The sequence below is a fragment of the Typopeltis vanoorti genome, chromosome 18 (genome assembly GCF_054136105.1).
Source record: "Typopeltis vanoorti isolate ZY-2024b chromosome 18, IOZ_Tvanoo_1.0, whole genome shotgun sequence".
In the NCBI taxonomy this organism is placed as follows: Eukaryota; Metazoa; Arthropoda; class Arachnida; order Uropygi; family Thelyphonidae; genus Typopeltis; species Typopeltis vanoorti.
This window is the reverse complement of record NC_143566.1, coordinates 77,765,327-77,783,965: the sequence shown is the minus strand read 5'-3', so window position 1 is coordinate 77,783,965 and position 18,639 is coordinate 77,765,327. Positions and strand designations below refer to the sequence as shown.

At 34.2% G+C, this 18,639-nt stretch overlaps 1 protein-coding gene across 3 annotated transcripts in view; it reads left to right on the top strand.

Annotated features, from left to right (window-relative positions):
• The window catches only part of Jarid2 (Jumonji, AT rich interactive domain 2), a 557,336-nt gene that overhangs the window by 390,953 nt on the left and 147,744 nt on the right, over nt 1-18,639 (top strand). For all 3 annotated transcript variants that reach the window (XR_016549859.1, XM_090408748.1, XM_090408747.1), the window contains exon 15: nt 13,300-13,414. Coding sequence is in view for 2 of the 3 variants with exons in the window: in XM_090408748.1 (XP_090264874.1) it covers nt 13,300-13,414 (115 nt within the window). In the remaining variant the exon portion in view is untranslated. The remainder of the gene's footprint in view (nt 1-13,299; nt 13,415-18,639) is intronic.

Genomic DNA, 18,639 nt, shown 5'->3' with positions numbered 1-18,639 from the left:
AGTAGACCTACTTATTACTTTATTTTTGAAATACAGTCATACCCCGACTTATGCAAATCTGGAGTTACGTGGTTTCTTATATGTACGTATTCCCGTCCCGCCTCACTACTAGTTGTATCTTTCAGGCGCCGGCCACATTCGCCAGTGTCGCACATGCTGTGAACAAACACTGACGTGTTTCGCGCAGTCTCCATTCATACACGTTTTTTTATAGTCTACAAACCTTGCGATTGTTTAATGTTATGTTCTTGATAAAAATTTTATCACATAAAAAATAATAATGTCATCCAAAAGAAGCAAGTCCGATACTTCTACAGCTAGCAAGAAAAGAAAAACATTGACTTTGGAAACAAAACTCAACATATTAAGTATTTTGAAGGCGGAACGGCAATTTGTGAGCTAGCAAAGATGTTCGATCTACAGGAATCCACAGTATGGACAATCATAAAAGAAAGGTTTACATATTTTGGAGGACATAGATTCTAACGAGGAACGAATTGTAGCCACAAGGCAAGGAATAAAAAAATCATTAGCTTGCTATGAAGAAATTTTGCGTGACAAGAAAAAGACATTATGCCGTCAGACGAATCTATTAGATTTTATGAAACCATCAACATTGAAATAACTTTCTCTTTTTTTATGTACGAAAAGCTACAATTATGATTATATGTTTTTGTTATTTATTAATTGTCATGCCTTATGTTCCTATATGTTAAGTTATATTAGATATAATTTTTATATACAATTATAAAAATTTATATAAACATATATAATTTATATATAGTTATTTATATAACTTATATATAGTTATATAAGTTATACAATTAGGACCTTTGGTCCCAATTGTATGTTTGTATATATAAATTACATGCAAAATTATACCCTGAGTTACGCGAATTCGACTTACGCGCTTTTTGTTGGTCCCACCTACCGCGTAACTTCGAAGTTTTACTGTACTGTAAATTCATTATAACATTCAGTGATAAAGTTTTTTTCCTAATAAATGTGTACAAAAAAGGGGGAGTGCGTCTTACATGCCAGCAAATATGGTAATAATATTCTATCTATTTTTTTGCTTTTAATGGTGATTTTGTGGAGATCTTTTGAACTTTTTTTTGTAGCCATTTTTTACAGACGTTTGGCTAATAATTTCATATTCTTTGTTCAGTGCCTACTCATTGGAGCAAATTGTTAGGACTCTGTGTTTGAGGGTGTTGATGACCCCTAGTTTTTGTTTTGGATGGTGGTATGAATTTTTAGGTGTGTATTGGCCTGTGTGTGTGTGTGTGTGTGTGTGTGTGTGTGTGTGTGTGTGTGTGTGTGTGTGTGTGTGTGTGTGGAGTCTTCTGGTAGACCGTGAAGGAAAGGCAGCTGAGGGAAGATGTGTATATTTTCAAAAATGGAAATGAAATTTCTGAAGCAATATAAAGATTTGTATAATATATGTGAATGTGTTTTTTCTATACCTGGTTACAATGGTAATGTGGAAAGAATATTTTCCTTAATGGAAATCCAATAGAGGGAGGATAGAAATAGAAATACTGTTGAAAGTATTCTTCAATGTCTTGAAAACAAGATTTTAATTGTCTTCAAATGCATGATTATTTACTGAATAGCAAGGCTCTATTGAAAATGGCAAAATCTAGTGATAAGTTAAAAAAAAAGAGTAATATTTTAATTAAAACAAAGGATAACTAATATTAGTTTTGTGATTTTTAAATAGTTAAAATAAGCCATTGGTATTATTTCTTATAGTTATAATTTTAAAAAAAATGTTTTTGTGATTTTCTTTTCTTTAAATTTTGTGTTTGTGTTATACTTGATTCAAGTATAAAGTCAAATAACTTGAATATCTAATATTTTATATTTATCACTGTGATTTTTTTAGTTGAATTGTAGAATCTTTATAAAACAAAGAATGTTTTATTTGTCTCCGTGATTTTTTTTTCTAGTTGAGTTGTATTATCTTTATAAAATAAAGAATCTCATGACTGTGATATTTGTAGTTCATTTGTAGAAAGAAGATGTGTAGTTTTTTTTTTTTTTTTTTGGTTGTCAAAATTTTGCCGATCCAGTCCTGTGTCCCAGTTTGACAACCAAGAAATCTGACAACCATAGGCATGGGTAAACGATTAGCAATGCAGTTAAATTCATCTTACTTTTGTGTAGTGTCATGCAGCTTGTGTCCTGTACATATGTATGGTTTCCTGATGTTGACTCACTCAATACAGAGGTCAAAATGTTGAATATTATTTTCTTAATTATAAGTAAAGTAATTATTCCAACATGTGTTTTTGTCTCCATAAATTTTTCACTGTGAATGCTGACCACCGTGTAACCTTAAATCCAAGAAACACACTGATAATAAGAAAGTTATTATCCCTCTTTATGAGGTTTTTATATGACCACATCTGGACTAATGGGGGACAAATTTGGTCGCATGGGTTTCTTAGGGATGTTGAGGTGGTTTAGATGATCTAGAGATGAATGGCTTGTGGAGTGCTCCCTAGGAGGATAGGCTGAAAGCATGTGAGTTAGAAGTGAAGTTAGGCAGAAAAGAGAGGACATAATAGAAACATACAACTTACTAAAAGTATTTTATAAAGTGGATACTAAAGAAACTGTTAGTGCATGACTGAATGGTAGAGAAAATAGATCATCCATAGAAGTTGTGTAAGAGTGTGTTTAGTTAAGACTGGAATTTTTTTTGCTTGAAGAATGGTAAATGAGTGGAATAAATTAGATATAAGTAAGTTTTAATTGAAAATAACATAATGGAAGAAAGTTTTAAAAAGAATTAAAGTTAAGCAGTTTTTACAGGTAAACTTGTAATCTAAACTATACAAACATTTATTGAAGAAAAAAATTAACAGTTCAAAAACAAGAACCAAACCTTGGATCCTCAGTTGCAAACTGTGAACAAAACATTGATTGATAGGCATGTGATTAAGTCTGATAAAAATAACACCGTGATGTTTTTTTTTTTTATCTATGAAGAAGCAGTTGTGGAAAAGAAAAAAGCATACCAAAGGTTCCTAGCAAATAAGTTAGCAGACTATCCTGAAATAATACAGAGAAAAATGTAGCTAAACTCTGTATAAAAGTAGCTAAAGAAATGTCATGGGAAGAGTTAGGATAGAATATAGAAGGTAAATATGAAGAGGTGGCAAAATATTCTGGATTATGTGGGTTCCTTTGAGTTCATTTGCCATCTTCACTAAAAACTGTACACCTAAATAGCCAAAATATTTCACTTGTGCTATAGGTTCTCCATTGAGAATACAGCTGAAATTTTCCATGTTCCTACCTATTTTCATAATTTTGGTCTTTTTGTTGCTGGTGTTTATGGCAAATTGTTACAGCTGCTCTTCAGTTTAGTTAGAAAATCCTGGAGATTTGTACTTTCTTTGGGAGTACATCATTTATATTAAGCAAAGAGCTAAGTCTGATATTGCCAATTCTAATATCAGGTTTAATACTATATTCTTTCATAATGTGGATCATTGTCTTACACCTGATTTGAGATCAAAACCATATTTCTATATTTCCTTCAGTTCTAACTACTGACTTACACTTAAATATAGACTATGTATTTCTGTGTATAATGTTCCATTTATCCCGATATAACTGTAGTGTTTTTGAAAAGCTTTTCTCTGAGCACCTTGTTGTATGGATTTTTCCAGATCTACAAAACTTAAGAACAGATCCTTGCTATATTCCAGCTATTTCTCAACTATTTGTTCATCATCATCATCATATTCCTGACATATGCAGGATATGATAGTATTACATGAAAACTTACATCATTACTAACTTCCTATCTACAATTTTCCTCCAAATCGATCTGTTATTTGTCAAGACTCCAAATTATCAGATCTTATATTTCTATCTTCTAAGGCACTTATTACAATATCAATCCACCTATATCTTGGTCTTCCTCTGGATCTTTCCTCTCTCATTCTGTTTAAGTGACCATACCATCTGAGATTAGCTCTGCTAACACATTCCTAGATGCTAATGATGTCAAGTTCTTTCCTAATATCCTCATTTTTAATATGATATTGCCATTGATGCCATCTGTTCACTCCCCTAACCTTTCTCAGGACTCTCAGGACTCTGCAGTCTCTAGTCTTTGATCAAGTGTTTTACTTCTGACCCAGCTCTCAGGTCCATAAGTTAAAATTGGCTTGAACACTGTCTTGTATACAGCTGATTTAGTGTTTTGACTAATTTCTCTTATTCCGTATAAATCTATTCTGTTTACTTCCTATCATATCAGCTTTGTTGATTCTGTTGTCTATTTCCATATTAAATTTACCATCTTCTGGAAATTGTGCCTAAGTAGCTGAAATGTTTTACTTGTTCTATAGGTTCTCCATTCACAACAGTTGATATTTTCAATGCTTCTGCCTATTTTCATTGTCTTTGTCTTGTTATTGCTGATTTTCATACCAAATTTATTACAACAGTTATTCCTTGGTCAGGAAATCTTGCGGACTTGTACTGGATTTATTTAGAAGTATAACATCATTTATGTAAAGTAAAGAGCTGAGATTAACATTTCTAGTTTTAATATCATGTTTAATACCACTTTCCTTCATAATGTACGTCCTTGTCTGACACCAGATTTAACATTAACCCATCTTCCTGTACTTCCTTCAATTCTAACTGCTGACTTACAACTCAAATGAAGACTAAGTATTGCTTGATATAATGCTCCATTAACACCGTACAACTGTAGTGTGTGGAATAGCTTTCTCTTTGCACCTTCATATTCCTTTTCCAGATCTAAAAAACTTAAATACAGATCTTTGTTATATTCTCATTATTTCTCAACTATTTGTTATGAAGTGAAAATCTGATCCTGACAGCCAAATAGGCTTGAATCCAGCTTGATCTTTACCAAGCTTCTCTTCGACAATCCTTCTCAACTGTTTCTCAAGTATACTTGTGTAAATCTTATCAGGAACACTCAGTAGAGAAATTCTTCTGTAAATCTCACATTCAGTTTTATTTTCCTTTTTATGTATAGGTATTATGAGAGTTCTACTCCAATCATCTGGAATTTGTCCCTCTGGTTAGGCCTTCTGAACTATGCAGTGCAGCCACTCCATACTTGAGCATTTCTGGTCGAATATCATCTACCCCTGCTCCTTTCCACATTTCAGGCCTCTGATGGCTTTTTTCTACTTCAAGTATGGATATATATTCCTGACTGCATGCCTATTGAGTGTTTTTTACCACTGTGCTATCACTGTTTGTTTCATTTAGCGATTTTTCAAAGTAATTACTCCATACTTCAGGGATATCTTTTTCTTCAGTTTTATATATCTTTATATATTCAATTATATCTTCATTTATAGACTGGAACAAAAAAATTAACAAAATGAACACATTTGCAACATAATAGATTCATTCATTTGTGTATAATACAATATACTTTGTGGCAGTGTATTTTTGGACATAAGTAAACAAAGGTTTTCCCTGAATATTGTACAGAATCCTCATTATTCACTAAATCATCCTTGTATATTTTTTATTATTATAATTCACTCTATAGTTCACTCAGTATCAGTGCTTTTTTGTCAGAAAATAGGTGCTAGTATGCATCCATTGCTAGCAGAAAAAGTTGAAAATTAAAGCAATTCCACATCAGTATGTCATGTTTCACTGTTAATAAAGGTGAAAGTATGTGTTATCATTGCATTCTCCTCTCAGAAAAACGAAAAGTAAAAGTGCCACTCAGTATAATGCTTTGATTTTGTTTTTATTCTTATTACTATCTTTGGATATAGAATAATTGGAAATGTCTTTTCCACTCACTTTTTACTTGAAAAATAAATCAGCAATGATATCAAGTAGGGCTGCATTCCATATTTGTATGTGGCATTGAAGTAGAGTGGCAAGAGGATTTTATAGTGATGTTTGTTAAAACATGATCACCTGGTTGGTTGTGGACAACTTTAATTGGTTAATGCATTGTAGATATGTTTTAAATAATTATTATCATATTTCCCTTTCTACTAGCTGATTTTGATGGATCATGATCACCATTTGACTTGGATTTTTTTATTTTGATTAATAAAACATTTGAGTAAATCTTACTGTGTTTGTTTATACTCATGTTGTTGTTGTTGTTAGACCTCCAGGGAATATTACCCATACCAATTGTCATACTTTTTCTTAAACTAATTCATACTAGATGGACCTGCTACTACTTTAATAGGCAAACTGTTCCACTCACTCACAGCTCTGCGAGAGAGAAATCTAGTTCTTATTTCTTTCTTAACTGCATACAAACTTAAATTCCATGGATATCCTCTTGTCCCCTCTCTCTACCTTCCTTATAATGAAAAAAATGTATCACCCAATATCCTATAGCACCCTCTGAAAAGTTAATAGACCTCTATCATAACACCTCTCTTTCTTCTATCCTTGTAATCTACATTATGCAATACCAATATCATCTTTATAATGCACCCTTTCCACAGCTTTTTTTTTAATCCCTCTGAAACCCAGGAGACCAAATCTGTGCACAGTAATCCAGGTACGGTCATGTCAAGATCTTGTAAAGAGGCAAAGTGACTTCCATATCCTTACATGTCAATGTTTGTTTCAACATCACAATTATCCTCTAACTTGTACTTCCAATATTTTTATGTGACCTTTGTATTTTGATTTTCTATCCACCATAATTCCAAGATCTCTAACCTCATCAGTTACTGCGAGCATAATCTCACCAATATAATATTCTGTTGGATATCACATAACACCAAAATGCATGACTTTATGCTTACTAACATTGAATTGACATTATCATTTGCCCACACTTCCAGCCTATTCAAATCACCATGTAAATACTGTATATCAGCAGCATCTCTGATTGTCCTGATGGCAGATTCAACCCACTCATCCCATATACCACTTTCTGATACCTCTCCATCAGCCATCTACTTATCCAAGCCAGTAGTTAGCATTCCAATCCCATATTCCAGTTTACTCAACAGCCTCTCATGTGGTATCTTATCAAAGGCCGACAGTATCATAATGTTTCCATTCCCTTGATCCAACTCAGCCATAACATTATTATAAAATGTGAGCAAATTGTTCAAACATGACCTCTAACTTTAGTAAACCCAAAATATACTTTCCTTTCAAAGTATATTTTGTTTGTCTGCCCATTTCTGTATGTGAGTTCTTATCAACTTCTCTAAAATCTTTACAAGTACTCTAGAGATACTGATAAGTTGATAGATAGACATGTCAGTCTTTACACCACCCTTGTGTAATGGAATTATCATACGTTCTTTCTATTCCTGTGGAATCTTTCCTGAGCTAAAACTCAGGAAAGACTAAGACTCATCTATTCATCTCAAGAATGGATAGCTGTTCATCTGAATATTCCTTTAGAACATATGCTGATATCCCATCTGCCCCAATTGCCAGATTCTTATCCAGGTTATACAACAGCTCTAGAAGTGCCTCATGCACTTCTATCTCTTCATCCAATGTAGTGGTAGCACTAGTGCTTTTTTTCTAGAAAAAAAGGTGCCGGAACTCAAATCTTGTTAAGCTTTTTATTAAAGAAAATGATATTCAAATCTTAATTTAAATGAAATATAAAGCAGCTGTTGCTGTCATAGAGTCGCATAAATGAATTAAATATAATTTTTCTTCAGGATTTTTTATTTTAGGCATGATCAAATGTAAAATTAAACAAACAAATTAAAATATACAACCAAAGACGAAATATAAAAGTAAATTTGTAAAAACATTATATAATTTAAGAGAAGTTCATAGTGTTTTCCAAAGTTTTGTCCAATTCTCGTTGAACAAATTGTCTTTACTCCTTTCTTTGCTCTTAATATCTAAGAGCAAAGAAAGGTCAAGCACGCAAGCCCAAAGTGCTAGCTCAACATCTTCGCTATCAAGCAACCTTTTTTTCAATTGACTCTTTCAATTTGCTATAAAATGTTTTTGGGTCAATAGGAGGATTATTTTTTGGAGCTTTTTCATGAAGTAAAACTCCACAAAAGCACAGATCGTGTACAGCAGCTGCAGCACATCTATAATAGGGTCCAAAATTCTGTCTTCTTTCTTCAAAAACTTGTACAAGTGCATTTATTTTTTGATTTGCCTTGTAAAGGTTCATGTCGCTGTCTTGCAGGTCCAAACTTAATTCAGACAATTCTTGGAGAGTGTCACACATCAATCCTAGATCCAATAAAAAGTCTGTAGATGTTATTTTTCTTCTTAAGCCATCATACGTACATTTATCATTTTTATCTCTCCTAGGATCATGCATCGCATCTTCAAAATGATGCACTAGAGATTCGATATTATTCCACACAGCCAAAACTGAACAGAAACTAGATGACACCCATCGAGTACTTAAAATTCTTCCAATTTTCAGCAGCTCAACCTTTAGTGATTCTGCACATAAATGCAACTCTCTACTGTTTTTTTGGCAAAGCATGGTATAGGACATAAAGTTTATCAATAAATGATTTGAATCTATTGATTCCTGAAATTTCCTTTACAGCATCACTTACTGATAATTCTAGTCTGTGATTAGCACAATGCCAAACTATAATAGAAGGAAATTTTTCTGACAGCAATTTTTTCACTCCACTTTTACACTCTAACATTACAGCAGTGCCATTGCATGCTAGAGAAACTAAATATTTTTTGAAATAATCTTCTGTCATCCCATAATGGTTAAGACATTGGAGTAAGGAATCAAATACACTTTTTGCCGTTACGTTTTCAAGTTCAATCAAGTCCAAAAATAAATTTATTGGTGAATTAATTCCAACACCTTCGATACAGCATCGAATATACACTATGAGAGCGGTTTTATTGCTTATTGTTGTTGATTCATCAATTATCAATGAAATTATATTTTTGGATTGAACGATTTCTTTAAACACATTTTTTCTCATTTCTTCACTTACATGATTCACAATATTAATACATGCATTTGTTGAATGAAGAATATGACCCATTTCAATTCTGTTCAGTTCTTGCAGATCAATTTCACTTTCAAAATCATGGAATGATTGGTTTTCCTTTGCTACTTTATATGCAGTTCAAAAAATTTTTGCAGTTATTTCTTTTTCACAAAATAATATTTTAAAAAAAACCTTTTCAAGGGTCTTTTTTCGGCTTCAGAAACAATTTTTAATGCTGCTTTGTGTGCAGCAGATTCTCTGTGATCGAACATTTTTTTTCGAAGTGAGCTCATCTGTAGCTTCCTATCTTTGCCAGAATATGTAATCTCATTGTTGGCCCATTCTTTGGAAATTTTCATTCCCATCTTTGTTTCAATTCCAAGAGTTCTAACTTTTCTGCAAGGCGTACAGCCAAGTTTCTTTTTGCAAATATACATCCATTCTTTTTTTGGATCTAATGTCCAGCAATTCAGCCAGTCATTTTTAGTTTGGCCTTGCTCCTCAAGATTAGCTTGAGATGATTCGAAAACATCAACTCGCACCATTATTTCCATATTTTTTGACATCGTGTCTGTTATTATTCTGGGTTTTTTATTAATGGGACCGGTGGTTGAGAAGTAATTGAGAATCTTTTTCATTTTCAAACTTGGAGTCAGACTTTTACACACACACACACACACACACAAAAAAAAAAAAAAAAAAAAAAAGGATATGAAAATAATGACGTTAAATTTATGTCATGTGTGTTACCAGGCGACACCTGGTAACACGCATGCGCATGTGTTATGTATGCACGAACATTATTTCAAAAATTACTTTTGAAAAAACTGTTAAAAAAAAATAGGTGCTGGAATGCCACTTCAGTACATTACGCCAGAAAAAAAGCACTGGATAGCACTTCTTATGGAATTCTTGTGGAAAGGCTTAGACGTTGGTTATGCATTTTCACTATATTATTTAAGGAAATTACAACGTACTAGGATATACATTAAAATAAATTTTAATATATTTCTATATTTCGGCAACGTCACGTTGCTATTTTCAAGACTTTAAGTACAAGACACGTGCACGTAGGCACAACAATAACTGAGGAAGAAGTATGAAGCTGTTATTTCTCCTAAAGTCCTGATGGTGCCCTCTAGCGGGCAATGTTGGTATTCTTGGGCAATTGGGCTGAAGGTCTTCTGATGTAGGTTTCCCAAATTTAAGGAAGTCTCATGCAGCCAAATTTGTTGAGGTTTGGATCGTTTCTTAGGCTGAAGCTGATTCTATGAAAAGCCTTTCATATCTGTATTTGCTATGGTGTATAATCCTGGCTTTCTTCCACCGTATTCTATGGCAGGTATCCAGCGCATGGTCAGCAAGACCAGAGTGGCTGTATTGGTGAAACCGGATGTAGTCCTTGTGTTCTGATATTTGCTGTCCTGCCTGTTTGGCCAAAGTAGGACAGCTTACAGTTGCAAGGGACCTGGTATACACTAGGTAGGTCTAGGGGGGGGGGGGAGGTTGGTCTTTAGTTGAGTGGATAAGGGATGTCAATTTTTTATATGGTTTGTAACAAGAAGTTAGGTTATGTTTTTTTAGGATTTTTGTGATTTTTTCCGAGGTGCCTCGGATATAGGGTATGGTGATGGATTTAGAGTAATCCTTGTTGTGAGGGGGGGGGGGGTTACTGGTTTCAATATTTTTTGGATTTTGGGGGGGGGGGGGGTAGCCATTGGCTGAGAATGTGGTTTAGTTCTGTGGTTAGGGCATTGTCATTAGAGCAGATAAGTTTAGCCCTATTGTGTAGTGTCTTAATGACTCCATATTGTTGTGAGGGGGGGGGGAGTGTTGGTGAATGTATCTGCTTGTATGGGTGGGCTTTCTATATACTGAGAAAACCAAGGTTCCATCAGGCTGGCGGGTGACTAGTGTGTCTAAGAAAGGAATGCAGTTGTTTTTTTCTTCTTCCGGGGTGAATTTGATTCTGGGGTGTTGGTTGTGTTTATGTGTATTAAGAAGGAGAGGAGTGCATCGGAGCCATGTGGCCAAATAGCGAATACATCATCTACATAGCGAAGCCAAATGGTTGGTTTTTGTGGGGCAGATGTTAAGGCTTTCTCTTCAAAAGTCTCCATATAAAAGTTGGCCAAGGGTGGGGAGAGTGGAGAACCCATGGCTGTCCCCTCTATTTGTTTGTAGAATTTTCCTTGCCAAACAAAATAGCCTGAGTTCATTGTGAACTGAAATAGGGCTGTGATATCGGGAGGAAATTTAGCTTGGATTAGCTCTAAGGATTCTTTGAGTGGGACATTTGTGAATAAGGAGGCGACATCAAAACTGACCATTATGTCAGTGTGTTTGAGTGCAAGGTTTTCTATGCTGGCTTTGAAATGGGCTGAGTTTTTTATGTATGAAGGTGTGTTACCAGTATAGTGTGAGAGAGCTTTGGCCAAATGTTTGGCTAGTTTATATTAAAATTTATTTTAATGTATATCCTAGTACGTTGTAATTTCCTTAAATAATATAGTGAAAATGGATAACACTGTGCACTATGTTATATACCCTAGGTTGATAGAGCTTGGTGAAGTGAGCACTCATTATTTGAGCTACCGCATCTGCTTTTGATACTAGAGCACCATCTGCATTTGGTAAAGTTATTTTTCCACAATCATTCTTTCTTTTACTTGAAGCATAATGATAAAATTCTTTTAGATTGCCTTTAGCCTGTTCTTTTTATACTCCAACTTAGATTTTCATAATACTCGTAACTTTTCACCTATTATATTTCATAACTCCTTTCACTCTTATTTGCACGATATTCCTTCCTCATCATCTTCTCCTAGATCTCTTTTGTTTAATAAGATCGCACATCCATTTCACTCCCACTCTATTTGTTTATCGAACTCTAGGAACAGATTGAGATACTACATCATTTCAGTATCTGTCAAAGCTTCCCATATACTGCTATCCTCTTCCCATTCAGCAACTGATACTTTGAACAAAACAGACTGTGGATTTAAGTATAAGAAAACACAAGGAGGTAACCTGTTATATTATCTCATCATGTTTTCTAATGCCCAGAATATTAGAAACAAAGTGGTTGAGTCTTTTGCTTGCTTTTGTGAATACACTGCAGCTTAAAATTGTTGGCATGAAACCTGGCCTTCAGAGTTGGATGTTGTAACCGGAATCAAGTGCAAAGCATATAGTATTTTTAGGAATGACAGAAGATGCAGGAGAGTTGGTGGAGTACTACGAATGATATCAGATGACTTGAGTCCAGTTAGGATAGAAACAAATGAATGTAATAATGATAATAACTTCCCATGTAGCACTAAGTTTGGGGCTAGTGTGAATGGGAGGCTAACAGGATGAAATATATGATAAGATGTTGCTATAGACCTGGCATTTTTCAACCAATTGTTCATTATTAGTTATAGAATAGATTAGGTGTAAAATAAACACAGATCAGATGGTGCTAAGACAAGGGCTTGCCAGTGAATAAATCTGTTTCTTTCTGCTCACTTTATCCTAAACTATCCATTGCACAGACAGTACCACTGCACCCACTTTATGTGTATGACTGACCATTCATCTGCAAATAAAAAGCAGTTAAGTGCATTATTTTTGTTGCCTTGGATTCTCCTAATTATGCTTGACTAATTACATCACCACAGTTTTATCTGTCAACCAAAATTTCTTAATCAGTGGAGAGTAATAGTGTTTATAATAAACTATATATAATATAAGAGATATAATAGAATCATAATAATAAATCTGTAATAGAGTATATAATAAAAGAATCTCTCTCTCTCATACACACATACACACACAGCTGTTTGAAAAGCTTTTCCCACAATATTAACATACACATTTTAAAACATTTTCTTGCTGATTTCAAAAATGTGTTATCCTCACAAAAAGCTGTTACACATACATATAAGTTTTAACAATGAATAATAAAGTAGTTATGCTTGTGTGTGTGGGAGAGAGAAAGAGAGCAATCAGAAAATAAAGGGACATGCTTCAAAATGTGACAGCAATTTCAAGTTGACTATAAAAAGTGAAGTACAAAATATAATCAAAGCTACACTATAGGGTTGGGGGGGGGGGGGGGAAATGGGCAAGTATTTAGGAACCTTGAGCAATGCATTTCTCTTATTAATTTTATAATTATTTCTTGAATCTGTCTGTTATTTCAGTATCAAAAATATGAAGACCAAATAAAGTATTCAGTTATTTAAATACACTAATCTGTAAACATGCATTAGAATTTATATTAGTCATTATTAATTTGCTTACTCAAAAAATCTCAAACTTTTTTATAATCTGATCTGTTATTCCTCTCTTTCCATATTTACAGGTGTTACCATTCCCACACTTCATGTGGGAATGTTATTTACAACAGGCTGTTGGTATAGAGATCCACATTCACTGCCATGGATTGAATATCTTCATACTGGAGCAAGCAAAATTTGGTCAGCAACACTTCTTAGAACTGTTTTTCATAATTTATTATTTTTTTTATTAAATTTAAATATACTAGTAAATGCTGAGCTCCTCTTTGTAATTAATTTTAATTTTAATAACATAGTAAATAAGTCATAAATAAGTTTTAATTCAAATGAAATAGATTAAAGGCAGTGATGTGCAGCATTTGAATGAATAGCATTTAATGCTTCATTCATTAAGATATTTTGCTTCTTTTTTTTTAAATTAACTTTGTTTTGTTTTTAAGTTTTAAAATATTGTTAATTAATTGTCTAAAGTCACTGTATTTTAAAATGCCTTCTTTTGAGCATAGATTGTTAGTTTTGTCATTGTATAATGTCACTTCTTACTAAAATGAAAGTTAATTGAAATCAAAAGTTAGTGAATCAAATTGACTAATTCTTTAATTATATTAGAACAGGTTGTGAGTTTTGAAAGATATGGCAATTTTAATATTTAAAGGGACTTTTTTCTCCATAAAGAAGCAAATAACTAAAATGAATGACCACATTAAAAATATTCAATGACATGCATATATATGAAAAAGACAAATTTTATAAATGTTAGGTTGAACTATGCCACACAAAAATCACATTACATTCTTCTCTCTGGAGAAATCAACTAGAAAACAAAGTAAATAGAGGAAAAAATATGTAAAGAGAGAAATACTACAAACTACTTTTTTGTTGTGGAAGATTGCAAGGACAACATTTTCAGAAAATTTCTCCACATTAAGATTAGTGTAAAATCAAGCAAAATGAGAAGAATTTACAAAAAAAAAAAAAAAAGCTAGCAAAGTATTTCTGAAGGGGTGCTTAATGGTCAAAGCTGTATAACTGAGAGGAGACCTCCACATAGCCTTTAAAGGAATGCAGAGAACCGACCAGGGCTTCTGACCTAATGTCCAATCCTCACCTTCTTGTGGTGCACTGTTTTCGGTATCTACCTGGATACTGAACGAACAAGGATGGACTGGCAATTTGGGATTGAGCCGACCAAATTGTATTCTTATTGGTTAAACCAAAATAAAAAATGATGGTACAACATGACAAAATTTCATGCCGGCTGGGGCGTCGCCTGGTTAAACAAGGCCCCCATTTTTTTTTGCCATGGAACCAGGGCGAACAGCGATAAGTCAGCTACTGGAACAAATCTGAAAACCAACCCCAACTCAACACCACCAGAGTTAAAGATCGGTACAATCAACGTAAGAAGCCTGAATGGTAAAGAAATGGAGCTAGCTGAGGAATTAGATAAGTACCAGATCGACATAATAGGGGTGACTGAAACAAAAAAGACCAAAACTGGTGAGATCTTTCCGAGCAATAAATACAAAATGTTATATTCAGGCAATGACAATCAAGGAAAAGAAGGAGTAGCCATAGTATTCAACACAAAATACGAGGCTAATATTCTTGAATGGCAGTCAGTCTCAAGTAGAGTAATGTTGGCAAATATGAGAATGGGGAACTGGACAATGAGACTTATTTGTGCCTATGGCCCCACAGAAGGTTCTACTAAGGTAGAAGTGGAAGAATTTTTTGAGGCTTTAGAAAAAGCAACTGACACAATGAAAAAGGAAAAGTTGGTCCTTGTTGGGGATCTAAATAGCAGAGTAGGAAATGATTGTGAGACATACAAAAATATTTTGGGAAAATTTGGAGAAAAGAGCAAAGCTAATAATAATGGCAAATATCTGTTGGATTTCTGATCAGGACATGGACTGGTTATTACTAACACCATGTTCCAACATAAAAATGTGCACAAATTCACATGGAGAGAAGAGGCTATGAATAAGAAAAGTCTCATTGACTATGTTATTGTTGATAGTGATGTTTTCTCCCTGGTGCAGGACACCAGAGTGTACAGAGGATTCGAAATTGGAAGTGATCACTATTTAGTCTTGAGCAGGATAAAATTGAATTTCATATTGAAAAGAATAACGTGTAAGAAAGTTTTAAAACGAATAAGAGTTGAGCAGCTCTCAGATGTGAGCTGTAGACTAAAGTACACAAAGGTTATTGAAAAAAAATGAAAGAGTTTGAGAACAGGAATCAAACCTTGGAGATTCAGTGGCAAACTCTGAAGAAAACATTGATTGATTCAGCCAGAGAGGCATGTGGTGAGGTTGTCTGTAAGGATAAAAAAATCAGAACTCCCTGGTGGACACAGGAAGTTAAAGAGGCAGTGAAGGAAAAGAAGAAAGCATACCAAAAGTTCCTGTCAAATTAGTCAGCTTGTGCTCTTAGAGAATATAGAGACAAATGCAAGAATGCTAAACACTGTGTAAAACTAGCTAAACAAAAGTCATGGGAGGACTTTGGCAAGAATATAGAAAATAAATATCAAGAAGGTGGCAAAATATTCTGGAGGTTGTTGAAGAAACTTAAGAATGGAGGAAAGAGTGCTGTAGAAGGAATTAGAGATGATAAAGGTGACATGAAAACGGGAGAAAAAGATATCCTTGAAGTATGGAGTAATTACTTTGAAAAACTGCTAAATGAAACAAGCAGTGATGTCAGCACAGTGGTAAAAGACATTGACCATGCATGCAGTCAGGAATACATATCCATACTTGAAGTAGAAAAAGTCATCAAAGGCTTGAAATGTGGAAAGGTAGCAGGAGTAGATGATATTCGACCAGAAATGCTGAAGTATGGTGGTATAAGAGTCTTACAGTGGCTGCACTGCATAGTTCAGAAAGCCTGGACAGAGGGACGAATTCCCGATGATTGGAGTAGAGCTCTCATAGTACCCATATATAAAAAGGGAAATAAAACTGAATGTGAGAATTACAGAGGTATTTCCCTACTGAGTGTTCCTGGCAAGATCTATGCAAGTATACTTGAGAAACGGTTGAGAAGAATTGTGGAAGAAACGCTTGGTGAAGAACAAGCTGGATTCAAGCCAAATAGAGGCTGTCAGGATCAGATCTTCACTTTACGACAAATAGTCGAGAAAGCATGGGAATATAACAAAGATCTGTATTTAAGTTTTATCGATCTGGAAAAGGCATATGACAAGGTGCCAAGAGAGAAGCTATTCAATACGCTGCAGTTATATGGTGTCAATGGGGCATTGACACCATATAATATAATGTCAAGTAATATAATTGACACCATATAATAACACCATATAATGTCAAGCAATACTTAGTCTTTATTTGATTTGTAAGTCAGCAGTTAGAATTGAAGGAAGTACAGGAAGATGGTTTAATGTTAAATCTGGTGTGAGAGAAGGATGTACATTATCCCCTCTGTTATTCATTATCTATATGGATCACATTATGAAGGAAAGTGGTATTAAACATGATATCAAAATTGGAGATGTTAATGTCAGCTCTTTGCTTTATGCAGATGATGTTATACTTCTAAATAAATCCGCTACAAGTCTGCAAGATTCTCTGACTAAATTGAATAGCTGTTGTAATAGATATGGTATGAAGGTCAGCAATAAAAAGACAAAGACAATGAAAATAGGCAGAATCATTGAAAATGTCAACTGTGTTGTGAATGGAGAACCTGTGGAACAAGTAAAACATTTCAGCTATTTAGGCACGATTTTTAGTGAAGATGGTAAATTAAATATAGAAATAGACAACAGAATCAGCAAAACTTTTATGGTGGGAAGTCAATTGAATAAATTCATATGGAATAAGAGAGAAATTAGTCAGAACACTAAATTAGCTGTATACAAGACAGTGTTCAAACCAGTTTTAACTTATGGATCTGAGAACTGGGTCAGAAGTAAAACACTTGACCAAAGACTAGACCACAGATATGAGAGTCCTGAGAAAGATTATAGGCGTGAACAGATGGCATCAATGGCAATATCATATTAAAAACGAGGATATTAGGAAAGAACTTGGCATTGTCAGCATCCAGGAATGCGTTAGCAGAGCTAATCTCAGGTGGTATGGTCACTTAAACAGAATGTGCGAGGAAAGATTAGCAAAACAAGTGTTCTCTGCCAGGTTGGCAGCAAAACGACCCAGAGGAAGACCAAGATATAGGTGGATTGATACGGTACAAAGTGCCTTAGACGATAGAAATATAAGATCTGATAATGTTGGAGTGATGACAAGTAACAGGCTGATTTGGAGGAAAATTGTAGATAGGAAATTAATAATGATGTAATTTTTTTTTTTCATGTAGTACTATCATATCCTGTGCACCCCTTGAGGGTACATGGCAGGAATTTGATGATGATGAGTATTTCTGATAGGAAGGATCTGTTATGTCAAGATTGTAAGTAGTTCTTTCAAGAACTACTTGAAAGAAGGGTGGGGGACTGCTTTTATTTACATGACTCCTTTTTAAATGTAGTTACTTCAGAAAAATACATAGAAAAAATACTTAGATAAAAACATCCAGTAACCTATCCTGGTAGAACAGAATATTAGTATGCTTATTAATTAAATGAAGTAGAACAAATTCTACTGCAAAAAAAAAGTTTTAACTATGTGTTTAGCCCCAAGTATATGCCAACGATAGAAATTACAATCAGCATTGAAAAGGCAGCTGAAATGCTGTTCTGCGATAATGCTGATGTTATCAAGTTGAGAACTGTAACTCTACTCATAAGCAAAACCACCAAAAAAAAAAAAAAAAAATCTCATTAGTCATAATCATTTGCATGGGTTGTAACCCATAAACATCCAGAAATGGTGATCCTAGTGGGCTGTATGCACTTATTGCAAGAGTCAATAGTTTTGCAGGGTCTCCTTTATCCATGAGCTAGGGTCAGGGTTTAAGGCTCGCTGTGATGGCATGGCATCCAGGGTAGTTTTTATGTAGCTCCGACCCACAAATAGTTATTTGCAAACCTATAGTACATTTTGTACTGTGGATGGACAAAGCAATTTTTACTTTTATCAGTTTTATAGAGTGATTATTTTAAGTGATTTTTATTATGGCAGTATAGACTGGAATGAAGAGATGGCATTTGGGAATAAAGAAAATGAATTTCTTGCAGCTTCAAGGCTGGTGATTATAAAAAGCATAGGAGACAGCTTGAAGCTGCAGCATGGAATGAGGTGTTAAGCAGGAGGGAGATAAATGCTACGTGGGAACTGACCAAATCCACTTCGATGGAAATTTTGGTGCAAAAATTCACAATATTATCCACACCATCCAGATACACAAAAGGTGAAAGTTAAAGGAAATGATTGTCTTGGTTGGTAAAAATGATTTGAGAGGCAAGAAGTATTCTG